Source organism: Myripristis murdjan, chromosome 15 (genome assembly GCF_902150065.1).
Source record: "Myripristis murdjan chromosome 15, fMyrMur1.1, whole genome shotgun sequence".
NCBI classification, from domain to species: Eukaryota; Metazoa; Chordata; class Actinopteri; order Holocentriformes; family Holocentridae; genus Myripristis; species Myripristis murdjan.
The window spans coordinates 24,871,827-24,890,384 of record NC_043994.1 but is presented as its reverse complement, the minus strand read 5'-3'; the positions used below and the strand labels follow the sequence as shown (position 1 = coordinate 24,890,384).

At 44.5% G+C, this 18,558-nt stretch overlaps 1 protein-coding gene across 1 annotated transcript in view; it reads right to left on the bottom strand.

The window, feature by feature from the left end:
* The window catches only part of ptk7b (protein tyrosine kinase 7b), a 92,345-nt gene extending 74,898 nt beyond the window's left edge, over nt 1–17,447 (bottom strand). The window contains exon 1 of the mRNA XM_030070943.1: nt 17,312–17,447. Within this exon, the coding sequence (XP_029926803.1) occupies nt 17,312–17,432 (121 nt within the window). The 5' untranslated portion in view covers nt 17,433–17,447. The remainder of the gene's footprint in view (nt 1–17,311) is intronic.
* Nucleotides 17,448–18,558: the final 1,111 nt, after the last annotated feature.

Below are 18,558 nucleotides of genomic sequence, written 5' to 3'. Positions count from 1 at the left end.
CGCACAGCCACCTATACATGCATATCTTCAGAGATAATCAGGCAAAGGTCATCCACAGGGCTGCCTCCGTTGCCTGCCTCTTTTGGCTTCAGTGTCTCATTCGGAGCCGGAGCCGGAGCCGGAGCCGGAGCCGGAGCCGGAGCCAAACCGAAAATCAGCTCCGGGGCCAATACTGCCGTGAAACTGCTAGTATAGAACTAAAAAAATGGTGATATACGAGGCCAGAAAGCATTGTAATTTCATTGTTGACACTAGCTGAAATGGAACTTAAAAAAAAAAAAAAAAAACATCAACAGCAGCAAGAAACAAAACCATCTTATCACAAAATTAGCAATCTAATCTGTAAGAGGTCACTTGGAGAGGCTTTCTGAGCAATATGGTGCAAACTATTTGGAAGCGTTGACAAACGAAACCAAAGTGGAAAAAAGGGAGGGTAGGTAACCATGATGAACAACCCTCCGCTTGTAAGTTCACAGATAAAATATGCTTTCACATCACGCTACAGCCCCGTGCTTTTATTCTGCAGAAATCAATTCAGGTAGCCGCCTGTGAAGATGGAACCTCTCAGGAAACCATTTGCACAGAGGCCGTATGTAAATGCAACAAATGGATCCTTTGTGTGACCTATAATCCTTCATTAGGCTTTTAAAGCTGACAAGAGTTCCGCTTTGGAGCTTACACTTCAGTCTGTAGTGGCTCAAAACATGTCTCTCTTTCCCACTTTGTATCGGGCTACTGCTTATTAGAGGCCATCTGCATTGAAACATGAGCAGGTCTTAGGTCTTTGGGGGCTGACCTCAAGCTCTCCCTGACCCTTTATACTCCCTTCGTCTTGTTCTAATGCCCCGTTGGTGAACAAATTACCGGTTCACCCGCTCTACATGAAAGTCTTCTTTGGAGCATTTCCTAAAATTTAGTAAACCACGGTTCGTATTTTAGAAGCTGGAAGGTTATGGCGTAACCCAGGAAAAAAAAAAAAAAAAGTGAAGTGGACAATCTGCGCAACAACAAACCAACCACCATAAAGTCACTCTGAAATACTGTCTGCAGCCCAAACCACCTTTGACTTCTTTCTGGTTTCCAGCTGTGACATGAAAAAAGAGGAGGGAGTTCATCTCCAACTTGGACAGAACATAAAATCATGACGAGTTTCTGACTAGTCGATTGTGGGTTCTTCAAGTTACTCGGGGGAAGGCGCTTAACTTCGTCTCTTCAGTTGGAAAAGCTTAGTAGATCAAAAGCAAATCCTCTGTCTTCAAGTTACTGTCTCTGCCTTTGCTTGCTTCCCAATATTTCACTGCCCACATCAAAAGGAGGCATAACTAAGAGGTGAATCTTAGGGGTACGGTTTAATACATGACAGTGCTGTCATATTTCATACATGTCCACAGTAAGACTACGTCTGCTGGAGCTAAAACAATGCCTCGGGTTCCTCTTTCCTCTCCTCCATGAACATTTTATGATCATATTCCCAAAGTAAACTAACCATTTAGCAGGAAATAAGGTGCCAAGTAATGGCTTTGGGGAATGCACAAACTCAACTTTTTGAGAATCCCAAATGGCAACCTTAAAAGAAGACATTAATAGAAACAGTGTGTGTGTGTGCGGACGTGCACGCAAGTGTGCGCAGTGTGTTTACTCAGGGAAACGGGAGTGCAAGGGCCAACAGCTTGGGGAGATTCGGGTCTCTTGCATAGCTTTAATTTGGGCTGCCATGCTCAGCATTTTCTGTGAATGTCTCTCACCATTTCCTTCCACTGGGGAACCCACTCATGTTTAATGCCTTTTGAACAGCCAGAGTTTCTAAAGAGTTACAGTGCCAGAAAAGATCAAACAAAGAGGGGAGGGGAAGAAAGCTGCAGGACATCAGCTCTCTCTCTTGTAAGAGATGAGAAACATTTGTGCGGGTGTCTATGAATAGCAACGCTTGTTTAATTCATGACTGGCCTCTTTCTGTGAGGTGTTGTCAAATTCAACCCCAGCTGGCTGCGTCTCTGAAGGGCCTGCTTATCCATCAGCGGCCTTGCTGATGTGAGGACAACCACCGCTTCCATCGAGAAGCAGCTGATCGAGTTCTCCGTCATTCAGTCCAATGAAATTAAGATCCGAACAGCCATTCAAACAAAATTATTCCAAGCGGAAAAACCAGCAACGTCCCCGCATGATATTTACCAGGGCTCCTGAGTTAGGATAGAGGACTGACAACAATAACGTCAACTTCAAATTGGACGCAAAATAATACTGAAACAAGGGCGCACACTGCGGATATACGTCAGCATAACCACTAATGTCTGGCATGCATTTTCTTCTTTTTCATTTGAACACATGAGGAACGGAGCAGCGAGTAGCTCATTGTCATTCAAGACATGTACAGCTCGAACATAACATTTTTGAGAGTGGATAGCAGGGGTTCTCTAGCCTTTTTTTTTTTACTCTTTTTTTACATCAGAGCGCGAGGTGCTTGCTGTTCCCAAGTCAGAGGGTCGTCTTCCCCTTTCAAAGCACCCCATCATCGATCTACATGTTCAAAGAGTGTGAGCGAGAAACAGAAAAGGAGAGTGAGAAAGGGAGAATGGGAGAGAGAAAGAGAGAGAGAGAGAGGTGCACCCAGGGCTCATGTGTCATCTGACCTCATTTTAAGACAGACCCATGAGGTTGCAGGGAAGGCAAGGGTGTACCTTTTCACTGCAACCTTTTCTTTTCCTTCCTCCGAGATGACAGAAGAAGAAAGAGGGCCCACACAAAGCAGAGTAAGACGTCTGCCTGGAAACCATCCGCACGGAGATGAAAGAGCCCTGGTGAAGTCACGGCATAAAAACGCAATGGGCAGAAATACACGGCGCCATTACCAAATCACGGTCCAGGGTATTCTTCCAAAAATTACACCTCCAGAAACAGACGGAGACGGGAAGAGAGAGAAGCTTAAGCAGCTGAGGACAGTGTGTACTTGATGGTCAGATGCATTCAAGAGGGATTGTTTGTCATACATATTCCTGTCACTTGAGGTCATCGGTTCTTCGTCAAATTAACAACTTTTACACCACTTTTTTCCCTGGCGCTAACACCTAAAAGGAAGGCAACATCATCTAGGTTAGCAGAAGCCTTGTTTGCATATCACAGAGGTTAAAGTTAACCTACACCGAGGCCATGACTGCTAACTTTAAACAAAGTACATGTCTTGTATGACTGTGTCTTACGCAGGTCGTAAATCAGAGAGTGACCTGTCCACACCTCCGCCGATCGGAGCCAAGCCGAGAATGTCCCGGGACCGCTGCAGGGTTCAGAACGCGAGACTAAAATGTCAGAGTAACCTGTATACTCTGCACCCAAGTCCCGGATGGTAGAGGTATTTTAGGTCACTGTAAAAGAGGTAATAACTTCTGTCACATGCTGGCCTTCAAATTCCCTCTAAAAATACCGCTAAGAGACTATCACTGCGTTTACATGCACTCTGTAATCAGGTTTTTCACCATGTGCAAGGAGTTATCTGATTTCTGAAATGCCATGAAAATGAGAAAGTCGCTTTTTCATAATCAGGGTAAGGCATTAAGAGCGATTGGCGAAAGGCCGCTAGATTTCTCGTGGAGACACCAGATTATTGTGCCGTGTAAATCCTGACTTGGTTTTTCTGGACTGATTTTTACATGTGAAGGAAAAGCACCGATACGGAAACTGACAGGATAAATATGAACTGTTTACTGCGCGACAGAGTAAAACTTTCCATTCTACATTCACTGAAGAATGCTCAGTAATTTCATGATGAAAATATAAGGAAACAAAAAACACCCGTCGCTCCCATCAGGTAAACCCCCCCACAAGCAGCCAGCTGTGGTAACATCTGGGGAACGACTCGGGTAGGGGAGAAAAATGATTATTGGGGAACGCACATATACAGCGGGTCCTGTTCATCTCTTGTTTAAAGACTTTATAGAACTGCCTTCAGGAAGACACTATAGAGCTGCTGCAGCAACTAAAAACATTTAGAAAACGTCTTTCATACCAAATGCAAGAACTCTAAACTCGTAAACACCATTCACACTAGAGCCACGTCTGTTATTGTTGTCTGTACTGTGCATGCTGTGTTTTTATCGTTCCATGTATTGGGATTTATTGTGATGTGTTTAACTAACTTATGAAGCCGAAGGCAAACGTCCACACCTGTGGACAATAAAAACTAACTTACAGTGGTGGAAAAAAGTTTTCGGACACCCCATGCATTTGTGAAATATTGCATTAACAAATCACTCTTAGGTCGTCAAGTGCAATTTCTTTTAGTACAGTCACAGCCAAAATACTAAACAAATCCTAAAAAAGCCATTAAAAACTTAAAATTGATTGGTTCCATAAAAATACATAAGGAATTTTGAGTATTGGGTCATTTTGGTACCAGTGATGAAGGTCGTTCTTTTTATTAAAAGACACAATTTTTGTTGCCCAGCTTGGTGTCTATATAAAGCCAGCACATTTGAAAGTTCTTCAGACACAAAAATGGCTAAAACAAGGAACCTAACGCAGGAAACACGCCTGAAGAGAAAGATTACACTGTCGAGAATTTAGTTTTGTTTGATTTTCTTGTAAACAATAAACAAAAAAATATAATTTGTATTTGTTTGTATCTGTCTAATGCAGCCACACCTTTTGAAACACAAAAAAGATTCTTCCACAAATATTTCATGATAATATTTGAGATTGTGTAAAATTTTAAGGGTGTCCGAAAACTTTTTTCCACCACTGCATATACACTGGGGTTTGAGATGATCAGAATAAGTAACACATGAACCAATTTCCAGTGATAACCTGGTTACTCACAGTGACCTGGTTTCCTCTGTGCATATAAACAGAGTATGTCATATCTATGGGAAAGCAGGAGAAAAAATACTGGGTCTGCATGCCCTTCTTAAAGCCTGAATCTCTGGCTCTCCATTTTCTCATGCAGCCCTGAACTCAGTCAGAGCTGTGTCCTAGGATGAGACATTGCCAGTCAAGCGTAAGGAGGACGCAGAAACAGTAAGGTGAATAAAAAAATGTGTAAGTGTGTCTGTGTGTGTGAGTGGCAGGCTGCAAAGACATAGGTCTGTACTTAAACAGCTTGTCACACTGACCCACTTCTCAACACAAACACAGAACGCCGGGTCTGCCTCCATGTCTGGCGTCTTCCCGGCTCTGTCAGTCGTGACACGCACCAGGACAAAGAGCTCGCTATGAAACGCACAGGCAGATATGCGCCCGCAGATGCACACGTCCCTACACATACCGCACGAACACATGCCTGCACAAAATTTCATTTCCTGAATGACAGCAGTCTGCTTTTACATATTTTTAAAATTCCAGTGGCAGTGAAAGCCCCGTGTGTTCACCAGCTCCATCTGCACCACAGGAAGGCAACAGCCACACAGCCACAGCCTCCACCTCCTGCCACCGCTGTTGTCCAGACCCTTAGGGAGAGCGCGGCCTTTGCCCTTCCTCTTGACCACACACACGCAGAGCCGGGACCCTTGGCCACACAGCTCAGGCTGAGGAAAGACGGCAGCGCAGCCGCCTGTCTGGGCCTTAACCCGGCCGTGGACACAAAGCGCCGGTGAAAGCTGTGACATGTGGAGCAGGGAGCAAGCCGCGCGCCTCGTTCTCTCTGACGTAACGCTCGGAGGAAACAATCACAACACACACACTCACAACACATCCGCTTCCTGAGCTCTCTGGCACAGGAGATGGAGCTGGCGGGGCCGCCGTCAGACACAACACTGGCATTGCTGTCATTCGTCACCTCGGCAGATAAAGACAGGAAACACTGTCCTGCGCTCCCCCATCAACAACGCTCGCTGCACCTGCACAGAGGAGCCTATTGTGTTGGTGCATGTGTGTGTCCGCACCTATAAATACCTTTTTATTTATTTTTTTTTAGTTTAATACTGATACAAATATTTTTTGTAGCTTTAGGCTGCTGATTGTTGATATTCTATGGTGACAATTTAAAACCTTTTGGACCAAGTGGCTGGAAAACTAAAATAACGTACTTGATAAACACTTGGCAATTTCTTTATTTGGCCAAAATAATGAATAAACTTTACAATTTTCATAGAAATACATATGTCCTCCTGGGTATTTCCACACTATTTCATGTATACTTGAGGTATGATGTGTCATTTTACAACACGGTCACTCACGTGTACAATGGATCAACTTAATAATTCATCATGAAACACAAGTTTGACAAAAGGCAAAGACCAAATATTATTTAACCAAAGACCTCAAATGCTATTGTCACAAAAATCAACCAGCTTTTGTGTTGGCTAATCCTTTAATTTATCAGCTAAAACCAAATTGCACCTGCATTTAGTGTTTGGCGGGTGATAAATTTAGACATTGTGTGCCAGTATTCATTGTATTCACATCTGACTTATCTCTGTGCCAACAAAATCCAAGGTTTTGCTGCAATCCATGTTCTTTCCCCCCTAGAATTTTATTCCTGGCGAGGTGGAAAAGCCTTTCAAATAACAATCACACCACAGAGGACGAAAAAAAAAATCACCAGTGAAACAGAATACTCCTGCATGTTTGTATGGACTGAAAATCAAAATGATGCATTAGAATTATTTCAGTTTACAGGCTTACTTAGAAAAAAAAAATCAGTGTAGCATTAATTAAATACACAATAAATTAGGACTCGGCCATATGTCCCCATTCCATCAATATCATGACATGAGACTGGCTATCACCTGGGATTTTGGATTTAACATCCTGATATGGTGTGAGTGCTGCCTTTTCCTGGCTTTTAAGGCTGCATTATAGTAAAGGATGCAATTTCCTGTCGCATTATTTGCCTCTACCTGCTTGGACATCATATAATAGTAATGATTAGTAAGTAATGATTCTTTATCGAAAGTAGTAATGATTCTTTATCGAAAATCTCCTGTGTAAATATCTTTTGAGAGCACCAATATCATGCCCACAATATCGATATTGAAGTATTCGGTCAAGTATTTTGTTTAATAATGCCATATTTTTATAAAAGGCTAGTATCGGTCTGATATATCGGATGTCAATCTAACGTTTTCCTCTGGGATGTCAGTCCGGTGATTCAAAACAACACCAGCACGGAAGGACGGGGAGAATCCCACAAGACAAACAGGAAGCAGGCGGCTATAGCAGATGTTGCTGGGCTCACCTCTGACCTCTCATAGCACTGACCAGTGACAATCACCAATAAAACAACAGAAAACATTTCCCCCCTATCGGTAAACTTACTGTAAAAAACAAAACCTTCTGGGCGAGTGTTTGGTCAGAAATGGGCGCAGAGCCTGAAGCACGGCCCTTGCGAGAGGCAGCGCTGCAAAGTTGGGAAGGAAGGACAATGTTTCTGGACGAAGGGGAAACTTCCCCGAAGCGGCCGCCTGACATCAAACACAGTCAGACCCCGGGCTCACGTCAGCTCCCATCACATCAGGAGAGTCGCTCTCTGAACTCTGAGTAACGAGGTGATGCTGCAGCGAAAAAAACCTCCTCACGTAGTAAACTTCAATTATTCAGCCACTGCTATGCCATCGCTCTGTCGGAAAAGATCAAGTAAAACAGTGATGTCTGGCTTAACTCGGGCACAGAGGGAGTTGGAGAGAGAGGACGCAAAAAAAAAAAAAGAGGACGGATTTTACGAAAATTAGTAGTCTGAAATGGCATAGTTAGAGGAAAAAAAGTGAACCGAGGAGGAGGAAGGCAACAGAGAGAGGGCAGGACGAGACGGGGAAGCTGCTCAGGCTTTTTAATTAACATAATTAAAGCCACAGAAAAGAATGATGTGCTCCGTGTAATGAGGTCCCTTCTCTGCTGCAGCAATTACTGTCCGCGAACACCGAGCAACGCTGCACACGATGTGCTAATGCCACGGGGTGTACAGGCCAAAGGAGAGGAGATGAATAATCGCTCAACACGGCTGGGCGACTGACCTCAGCTCAGCGGACGTCTGAGCGGGCGATTATGCGGCCGATAAATAAATCTATGAACGATCAACGTTTGACGGCAATACGTGGTAAACAGCTACAAGGCGCAGTGGTTCCTCGAATGTCCCGGCATCCTGACGAGATCGAATAAGAGAGGGAATAATGGAGGGAAAAGTTAAAGGAATAGTCACCCTAAAAACACTAAATTCACCATCAAAAGTAGAATGTGCACTGCTATGCATTTCTGGGCCCAATTTGGTGGTTTTGTTTTCTTCTTCCGGTGGATAGCTGGCCAAATGTAGACACATCACATGAAGATATTTTCAGAAAAAAAAAAAAAAAAAAAAAAAAACAGTGGACTTTGGAAGGAGAAACTCTTTAAAAAAAAAAAACCAACAATACATCAATAATAACCATCATTTTGGCAGTCAAACCCCTTAGAATTAAAAAAGGAGGTGTATCATCCTGGATCATTTTTCATGAAACTCAACAATTAAACAAGGAGAGATGCAAGATCGCAATGCAGTGCAGCCACAAGACATGTTAGATTTTAATTACGAGGCACAAACACTGACACGCCCCAGTGTCCACCAAATAATACGCTACCACACGATATTAATTACATATCCATTTGTCCACTTTGGATTGAGCGCCGAACGTTCACACCCATCCTCCAGAGATTGTTGAAAGTCATTCTGGGAAATCACTCCGTGAAGTACGCGAAGACGAGGCAGGTTGAGGGAAAGCGGGAGCAACAAAAAAGCTAATTAAAACACTTGAGCGCATATTAAGTTGTGAGCCACGCTGAACATTAACGGTTGCTGATGTCTTGAAGAAGCGGGGCAGCTCAAACAAAGTCGAACGAGCCCGAAATAGAAGCACAGCCAAACGCGATGTGCACTGCGTGTTCTCCACTGCAGCTCTGTTTTGTTCATTTATTAACTCTGTTAGGGGTGCATGAAGATTAAAACAGGCAACCGTCACCCACGGAGAGCAGAGACAGAGATAACCACAGTTAAGAGCAACAATAACAACAATGGCTGTGGTGAAAGTGACAAAGGCAGCTGAGGGAATATGAGAAGGCCTAACCCCTTTTATTATATCTCGTGCTAATAAAAGGAGCAGAGGAGGAGAGAGGAGACGGTGTGTTTGTCCATTAAATCAAGAGACAGGACCGAGGATTTGGTGTGAGAGACACAAGAGAGGTAAACAAAGGCAGTGAGAAATGTAATTTGTTTTATGCACTTCATCTCGGAAGATTAATCGCACGTGGCGACGCATTGTCTGTGCATATGACAACGATCTTGAATCTTGGAAAAGGATTCAAAAAAAAAAAAAAAAAAAAAAAGAAAGGAGGAGCTTGTCCACAACACAACATGACCAGTCATGTGATGTTTTGGGTGCCGGCGTGAAAAGCTTTTCAAGGCGCTCGTTCAGCACGCCTGCAGAGTCCAAAGCCAATGCGGTGCTTGTTTTGTTTTTATATACGTCTTTTTCTTCTTAATTACTTATAGAAATGTCTTTGCAGTAAGTACACTCAGAGAAAGAATATCCGAGGGTGGATTTTTTCCTGTAAAGAAAGGCAAGGAGGAATATGTGCTCGACTGATTTCAGCAACAAAGTCCTTGAAACTTACTATACAAACTGTAACTTTGGATCCTGCAGCGCAGCAATGAGGGAGAGGATTATTAAACGGGAAAAGTGTCAAAGCGAGCCTCAGCGTGTTTGAAGCCAGCAGGCTGACAGATTGAGATGGAGCTGATTTTTAGGGGAGTCTGCAGCGACTAGTAACTCTTAAAAGCGGTGAAAGTTTCAGGAGAGGCGTCTTAAAACTTCCACCAGTGTGGAAGTCAAAGACGTCTGCTCTCTGCATGTGTCCCGCTGCGTTCATCTGACTTGCACTAACAAAAGACTTTATCATCAAAACGTCTGTGTTTAAAAGTCAACAAAAAAATGGGATCATCAACCCACATTCAACAGGGATATCATGGGCGGTGTGGGTTGTGTGTGTGCTGTCTGCTGCTCTCAGATTGGGCAAAGACCTCGACATTCAAGAGCAAATGTAGGCATGCAGCAAGTGTATCAGTCTTCCCGGCTTGTCAATCATGTTAAGCCAACAGAGTCTTAGGGATTTTTTATTTTTTTTTGTCAGGAGAAACACACAGAAATATGCAACAGCGAGAAGTCTCAGCGATGCAAAATGTTTTCTTCATGCCTACAGTTTCTCTGAGGGTTCCTTTCAAGGAACAAGAAAAAAAAAAAAAAACCTCTCGCACAAGAAATATTGCTGCAAAGGGAAACTGCTGTTTGAGCGGAGTCGCTGAAAAGATACAACTGGCCTGGGAGAACACTAGAGGTACTGTGGCGGCTGGTTCGCATCCAATATGTATGAGCGTGGATTCAAAGGAACCAGGAAGCTCTGAAACATTCACATGCTCTCCGTGCCAAGAGCTGATAAAGCCACCAGCTTCAGTCACACCGCGCGCCGTACGTTGACTCCAACCTACGGCGTAATCCCCAGATCTCCGCGGGCTTTCGTCGGGTACTCTGGCGAGGAGGGTAGCGTCGTGCGTACGGGCTGCCATGGAGACGGCGCTGCCCCTCCTTTGGCCCGCGAGCTCTGCCGTCGTCTGCCACAGCTGAAAGACGAGACGCGACATGACGTGGAGCGCCGCCAGGCACAGCGGACGTCCAAAAACACCCAGCTGACAGGCGAGCTGGATCATATAGTAAATCAGCACAGATAGGAGGAGGAGGAGAACCACTGGAGGTAAATATATTCTACTTACACAAGAGCCGGGGTCGTGTGCAGGGTCAGTTGTAGACAGATGACCCTATTCACTTGGAGATCAAACATAGTTCATCGCCCTTGCTATTAAACACCAGCGGCCTTTTCAGCCTGTTTAAATTCACCGGTGTGGCGGGGAGGAGCCCGGCGCTGATTGAGAGCTGCCTCATGTCAGTCTGCCTGTGGCCGTTGCTATGATGAGTTCATTCAGCCTCGGGGCACAAAGAGTTAATGGCTGCTGGGGATTATGCAATGGCACGCCAGACGCCTTTCTCCTCTTCTCTCTCCTCCCCCCTCGCCCCCTTCACACGGGCTAAAGCCAAATTAGGCATTCCTGCACGTTTCAATCAGATGCGTTTGAATGCGGCGGCGGCACCACACATGCTTTGGCGCGGACGTGGGAACAAAACAGGGATTTGGTTTCGCTCCCGAGGCGAGCTTGCCCTCACTCAGGCCTCACACCTGGCCTGCGGGGGGGAAAGAAGTTGTCACGAGGATTTACCGTGGTCAGGAGGGCACGATCTCCGAGGTGTCAAACCGGTAGAAACATCTGTATTCATCATTTTTAAAGAGCACAGGAATCCAGGAGTAATGGCTCATAACTGATAAGTGATCCAGCTACAGCAGATTAAACAGGATTAGGGTTAAAGGGTCAAAAAATGTCAGCCAGTGGATCTGATAAAAGAATAATTATGTCACATTATTAAGGCATCACAGGGACTTAAAAAAGAAAAGATCTCTTCAGTCATTAAATTACACTGCAGACTTTTAAAACACGCTACTACATGTGTAAGATTTGCTCCAAATTAGCGATACGAAACAGCTTTTTGGTAGAATACTAGATTAAGGACTTCTTTCCAAATTCATGCAAATTACAAAGCTTCCATGCATAGATACTGTGTCACTAAAGCATGGAGGCAGTGAAACAAATCATATTGCAATTACTCCAACAGATAGTGCCATTGGAGTGTAATTCACAGTTGAAGTGGGAAAGCTACTTTTTGCATCATAATTTTCATTTTCACTGAAAAAAGGCTATTAAATGATGATGTGATTTTTTTTCTGGGGTCTGTACCAATCTGTACATCTGAGGAATATGATTTGTCGGCCAGGGCATCTCTGTAGCACCACTTCATTTATTTGAAAAAAAAAAAAAAAAAAGCTGTAGCGCCTGAAATTTGCGTTTGCATTTGGCCATATTTGCAATTTCAATTGCATTTTGATTGATTTTTCAACCCTTGCGAGTAAGAGGAACCTCCATAAAGCAGAACACTGCTGAGAGAAATGTGACAAACATGGGACTGGTGGTGGTGGTGGGTGGGGGGGTCGGTGCTCAACCCCCCGCCTCCCCCGTCCAGACAGAAGTGCAGGCAGGCACCAAATCAACAGGAAACAACAGCCATCCTTCCAGGCTGTCAACCATGAGGGGCGAGAGACCAAACAAGCGAGAGAGAGAGCGAGAGAGAGAGAGACAGATCTAGGCCCCACTCCAATTGCAACCACAGGGCCCTTTTCCAGAACCAGCATACACATTAACATACATACATACACCACAAATACAAGAGCCAACACATGCATTCACACACAAATACACGCCAGCTAAAGTATATGGGCCGTTACACACAGCAATCAACATCTGAGACAAGTAGTATTAGCCTGGCAGTCCCTCGGCGATTTGCCTTTATCGATCACACTGAGCCAACAGAGGCCACCGGGGGCACTGATCATTATGCAGAGTTATTTTCCCGTCCCAGGCGGAGGAATGTCAGGGAGATTCTGCCTTCCTGCACACATCAGTACGGCCATTAAGCACAGGCACGCTTCCCGCTGAGGCTACATGCAGGGGCGTCCGTAATGCCCCGGCCTGCTCATGTAATGGATGTCCAAGCAGGAGGAATCTCAGCCAGTGCACCGCCACTGAATTCACCACCGTTTCTGCAAAATGGAGACTACACTTTGATCCCCTTCCACTGCTCTAAACCGCTTTCTCCCCCCCTCTCCGACGAGGCAGTTGTTTTTGGCGAGCATTTGATCTGTGACTTCAAAATAACTTCATTCAACACATTTTCAAAGCAGAAGTAGAAACTACTTTTTTCATATCTCTGCCAAATTATTTAATTTATGAGAAAACTAAAGAGGGCGATAGGATGAAGGAAGGAGGAGGCAGAGGAAGAGGCCAACAAGTCTAAAATACTGGGCAGCCATGACTCTGTGAGAGAGGACCCTCCCCTGGGAAAATAGCCCTGCGGTAACTCTGGTCCCTCACTAATGGAGTGAGTGCACAACGGCACATACCATCTGCGTGAAAAAAGGGGGCTCTCACGTTCAAAAGGCTGCACCTAAAATTGGGTAAACATTGCCTGATGAATGACCAGAAACAAGAGCCATGGAAAACATTTGGACCCCTCTCCCAGTTTCACAACTAGTGCTACCAGTGTAGGGCAGAACAATTAATCAAAACATCATTAAAAATCACAACGTGGCCAAATGCAATATCCAAATGGCACAAACTGCAGTTTTTGGGATAAAGGTAAAATGTGCGACAAAACATTAAAATATTAGGCTGCTACAGAGAGGAGAGGCAGATCTATTTATTCTACTCGATCCATCAGGCTTTCTTTCTGCTGCGAGTGAATGGCTTTGTTGTGCTGTCACACTTGGCTGTCACAGCTTTGGTGAACCTTGGCAGCGGCCTGGCAAAGTTACAATAATGACCAGCATTTCTGCCTCTTATACAGTCTATAGGGGGCTACTTTTTTTTTTGTTTGTTTGTTTAAATGGATGCATTTCTCCACCTTTTTCCCAATCATACTGAACCAAATCTGATCCCTAATGCATGTTGCTTGGCTCTTCAGCAAGGGAAATGGCCAAAAATCAGCCCTAAGAGCCCTCAAAACATGTCTCTTTCAACACATTAACCGCTCACTCTATAAGTGAAATGGGTAAAACGCTGTAAGTGAAAATATCTAAAGTCATGGATTGGTTCTGACAGTTCTGACGCTACCCGGGCCATTGCTTCGGCACGTTCGTGCTTGCTCTTTGCAGCTGTCTGTTGACAGGCACCACTGTGTAAAGTAGTGCAAAATAAATAGTGAAAGTTGTAAGGTCTTGTATAAACTGAACGCACATGTAGACCGGCAGCTGCAGACGGCTGGCGAAATGCAAACAAGAGGAGGGCTGGAGCCGTGGCCACAGCAGCATCAAAGCCACGCAACACAGATATGACTTAAACTAATTTCATTTACATTGTTGTACCCACATGTCTTGGTACAAAGAGAGCACGGGACGGACCACAGACTCATCAGACATCATATCAGCCAATGTCAGCTTTGAAAAACAGCAATGGCCCAATATTCCTATTTCATGTCAATATCTGGCTAATTGCGAAATTGGCATCTGTGTGACCGTTTTCCAGGAGTTTGTCACTTAATACAACAGTAAAATTTGCGACTAACATACTCTTTTGTTTATAAAACGCTTGAGTATTGTAAGACCGGCCTGAATGAAAAGCTTAACCTACATTTCTTATAAAAATGCATATTAGTATTGGTATTGGCTGCTATGGGTGCAAAGACATCAGCTATCAGTCTAAAACTACATATAACTCCATCCCCTGTGTATCAATGTCAAAAATGCTATTGGAGTTGATGTTTTCAACTGTGCTTTCATCCAATAGAGCTGTATTGGAGAGTCAAACCCAGGTAAGGAAGATGTAAGGAAGCCTGTGGTGAAGTAACTGACAAGATTTGAAATGATGGACAGAGATGGGAAAATACTGGGTTCTGCTCTAAGGAAAAATAAAAGCTGTCTGAAAACTGTCTCATGATATGACATGAAATTAATAACTCCCTTGCAATATTTGCATAAAGTTACAGCAGTTTACAGCGTAAATAATGGCTGCTAAATATAGCTGCTGGATCAAAGACACCAATCAGGGACGCTGTGCTGTTTTCATAATCCGTTTAGATCCGCAATAAAATTTAAAAAAAAAAGAAAGAAAGAAAAATCCAAACCACAGATTGATTGATGTCTCCCTCAGGATTACAAAACTCTGTGTATGTGTGTAATGGGAGCAATTTCAGTCTGCACAATCTATTCCTGAGTTTATTTACATCCTTTATCCCCGGTGAATCTCAGCAGAATCAGGACTAGTGTGCAGCCAAACAGCCGCAGGGCATGGCAGGGCTAATGAAAGCCAAGTGAGTGGATTCTAACATAAAGCAGCGGCAGGTGGGCACGCCAGCAAAACATCCTGAAAGCCCACATGGTATCTGCTCAGATCTGGCCAGCAGACCCGAAACTGATACAGTACAAATGTTGTAGATTAGCTTCATGGAGCCTCTAATCATGGCAGTGGAACCGCCGTCACTGCGTAAAACACTGATCCTGCTTTCAGGATTCTGCACAGAGCTTCTGCACAATACCTGCTTACCTCTGGGCAAAACACAGGGCAGCAAACCTATCACATAAAATACACTAAATGCACTGTGGCTTTCTTAGTGTATGCTTCGGCTTTCTGTGAGTCTTGCTTTGACAGAGGAAAATGGTGTGAGAATCCAGAAAGTTAGTAAAGTCAGGGGGACTTAGTTTTTTGAAATCCATCCCTGAAAATTGCAACTTGGGGATGTAATCATAAGTCATCAAGAAGTGAGCATTATTTTGTGCCAGGCACCGAGATCATTAATGCAGTAGCAGAGCTGAAATGCAGATCTTCTCCAGCCACACTTTAGGAGATCAAAGAAGGGGGCCTGAGAGGAGATGAGCGCGTGAGGGTGTTAACTAAACATTTCAGATCCATCTCAGCTAACTCGGCGCTAAGCCCAGTCATCTTTTCACAGAAACGCCTCAGGTCTGAGGCTCTCTTGATGAAGCAGGGGGAAGAGGAATGAAAAAACATGAAGAGAGGGGGAGAGAGAGAGAGAGAGGCAGAGGTAGGGAAGGGTAGAATGGGATAGTAAGAAAGGGAGCACACGGATGACATGGGCTCCAAGGGGGAGGGGATGCCGCATTTACATTATGGATGTTTAACTTCATAAGTGGCTTTCATCTGCACTGAGAGCTGCGTCGAGAGCACTCCAGCCGGTCAGTTACAAATGGAAACCAGATCGAGATAAAAAACCATGAGCAAAGAGTGGAATGGCAAAACAGAGTGGTTATTATAAAGAGAGAGGGAGAAAGAAAAAAAAAAAAGATCTAGGTAAATATTTAATCATGGCAGCCGGATTTTGTAGACTGGACAGCCCTACAGAAACATGGAGTGTGCTCTGCTCTGCAAAATGTGGAAATCAACCAACATACTACCACCATTCGCCATGTTGGAGGGCAGCAGCCAGCTCTGGCCTTTGTGGTGCATTCAAAAGAGAAGGGTTTTTTTTTTTTTTTTAAATATAGGAGATTTCTAAAGCGAGTTAAAATGTGAGACTGTGGTGGCAGTACCTGGCTTGGCTCTATTCATGCCTCATATAAACAGCAGCCCGGAGCAGGCTGCCGCCACACAGAGGACACATTCATCCCTGAGTGAGCACCACCAGGAGGCTAGTATTAGGAGGGATGGAAGGGGGGGGCAAACACACTTCAACTTTACGGATATTTCTCAGACACTGTGAGTATCATGGCCACGCAGGAGGTACAGGCAAATCCATTCTCTCCCGGTCTACATTACAGGCTACATGGAGAGATCAGATGAAATTCACCCAGTTTTGACATGATGAGCTATGAGTTAATGAGCCCGATGCTTGGCAGGATAAGAGCATTCCTTGCACAAACTAGGAAGGATCAGTGGCTTTTTTCTTGGCGTTCCTTACACTCTGCTGAGTTTATGAACTTTAGACGCTTCAACAATGTGGGAGGGCGGCACATCCTTTCAGCTCCACTCTTTTTTCCCTTTTTTTTTTTTTTTCCTCCTTTGGGATAGTACTCTGACTGAGACACAGCAGCCCAGAGAGTAGCAGCACTGCTCTCCATTCATGCACATGAGCAGGACCCATGAAAGCATGCCAAGCTTGGGCTCAGACAGGCAGTGCAAAAATGCAAACAAGGGAGTTATGAATATGATAATCAGAAATGGCGTATCCAGTGTGTTGTGTGAGGTTGGAAGTGTACTCCTGGGAATACATAATGGAGAGGGGGGTGTCTTCAGTGATGGATGGAAACCCCGCACTAAAATGTTGCAATTCCCTGGTTCCAAATGAGAAATTTAATTGATATGTAATTGATTACCTTAGACTAACATAGTTTCTAATGACAATAGATGTTTTTTTTTTAATTAGTTTAGTTTGCCTGACTCTCAAACTGGGGTCTAGCGGTGCAGAGGGTCCCCAACAAAATGAAGTTAATTCCTCAAGAATTTAATTAAGCAACAGCGATTATCCCAGCCGGAAAATGCATGAAGATGGCGATACCAATCATAGGTTTTGCTCTCACCGGTGTTTTCCCTTCACAAGCAACTCAACAATAACCAACAACAATGATTTTGATGTGCATGTGCTGGGGGTCTGCGATGCGAAAAGGCTCGCAAAGCCCTGGAGCCATTAAACAGAGGGACACCGCTGCGCCCGCCATGCAAAGTGTCCTGCAGCTTGTTACCAACCTTGGAGGAAGAAAACACCGACGGCGTACAGCGTGTCCACCGGCGCCCTTCTCTTGTTGATCACCGCGGAGTTACTTTTGCCTATCCTCCGCTGGTTTCCAGTCTCGGCTGGTAGATCCATGGCTGCGCGGTGCTCAGCGGCTCCCCGGTGCTGAGAGCCGCAGGGAAAAGGGAGAGAACAGCGGATCCGTGCGTCACCGTTGTGCGTAAAGGTAAGCTAACGCCGCTACCTAGGCAGGTCTCCGGGGAGCGCGGGCGCCCTGCTCACCTGGTTGTTGTGGATACTACGGAGAAAGCAGAAACATGTGGGGCTGGCACGCAAAATACTACGCTACCGTCTCGGCTAGCCGGACGGACGAGTTACCGAAGAGTTGAGACCGCGAAGCCCCGACGAAAGTTTGCACGTTAAACTTCCAGTTCGCCGACGAGCCGGTGGGAAAACGGGAATTTGACTCTCCGCTCGGACATTACAGTCCCCTCCGTCTGTCGCCGTGTGCCCGCTCTCACAGCCGCCGACCGCCGGACCAGCTCCGTCTCAAACAAGAGGGAGTTTCACTCCGCCGTGCTCCCAACTTGGCTTCCTCCCACTCGCTTTTTCCACTCCAGCGCCAAGCCAGCGGGAATGACGCGCACCACTTCCGGTTTTAAGTAACAAAAAGATAAAAGCCCCCTCGAAACACATGTTGCAAAGGTTTCTGGACATTGTTAACACAGTAATAAAGTAAAACCCAGTTTGTGTTTTGCCCCAAGAACACCCTCTTTGCAGCATATATTCATATCCAGATATACGCAAGATGCCACATAGAAAGGAATGTAAGAAGGCAAATGATGTATCCAAAAGGTGGTGATTATATGATTATTGTTTTTCAGTTATTTATTTTTTATTTTTTAATACTACTAACTGCTTAATACTACTAACTAAATGCATATTTTTTTCCTTTCACGTTGTATGTTGTACCACTGTTTTTTGTCTGCTCATACTTCATTATTTAAGTTTCAACTAACGCATTCACACCAAATAACCGTTTTTTTCTTTCTTTCTTCCTATGCTAAAGTATTTTTATTCATATTAATTTTGCCTTCTTGGCTTCCTATTTCCACTTCTTCTAGCATTGTTTCATATTTGCCTCGTCTTTTTTTCCCTCTTAGATTAAAAAAAAAAAAAAAAAAATGGCACAATTGCTGCTTTCTTTTGAAGTCAGGGATCATGTAATTTCCTGTGTTACTCTGTGTCTCCGTGGCAGCTT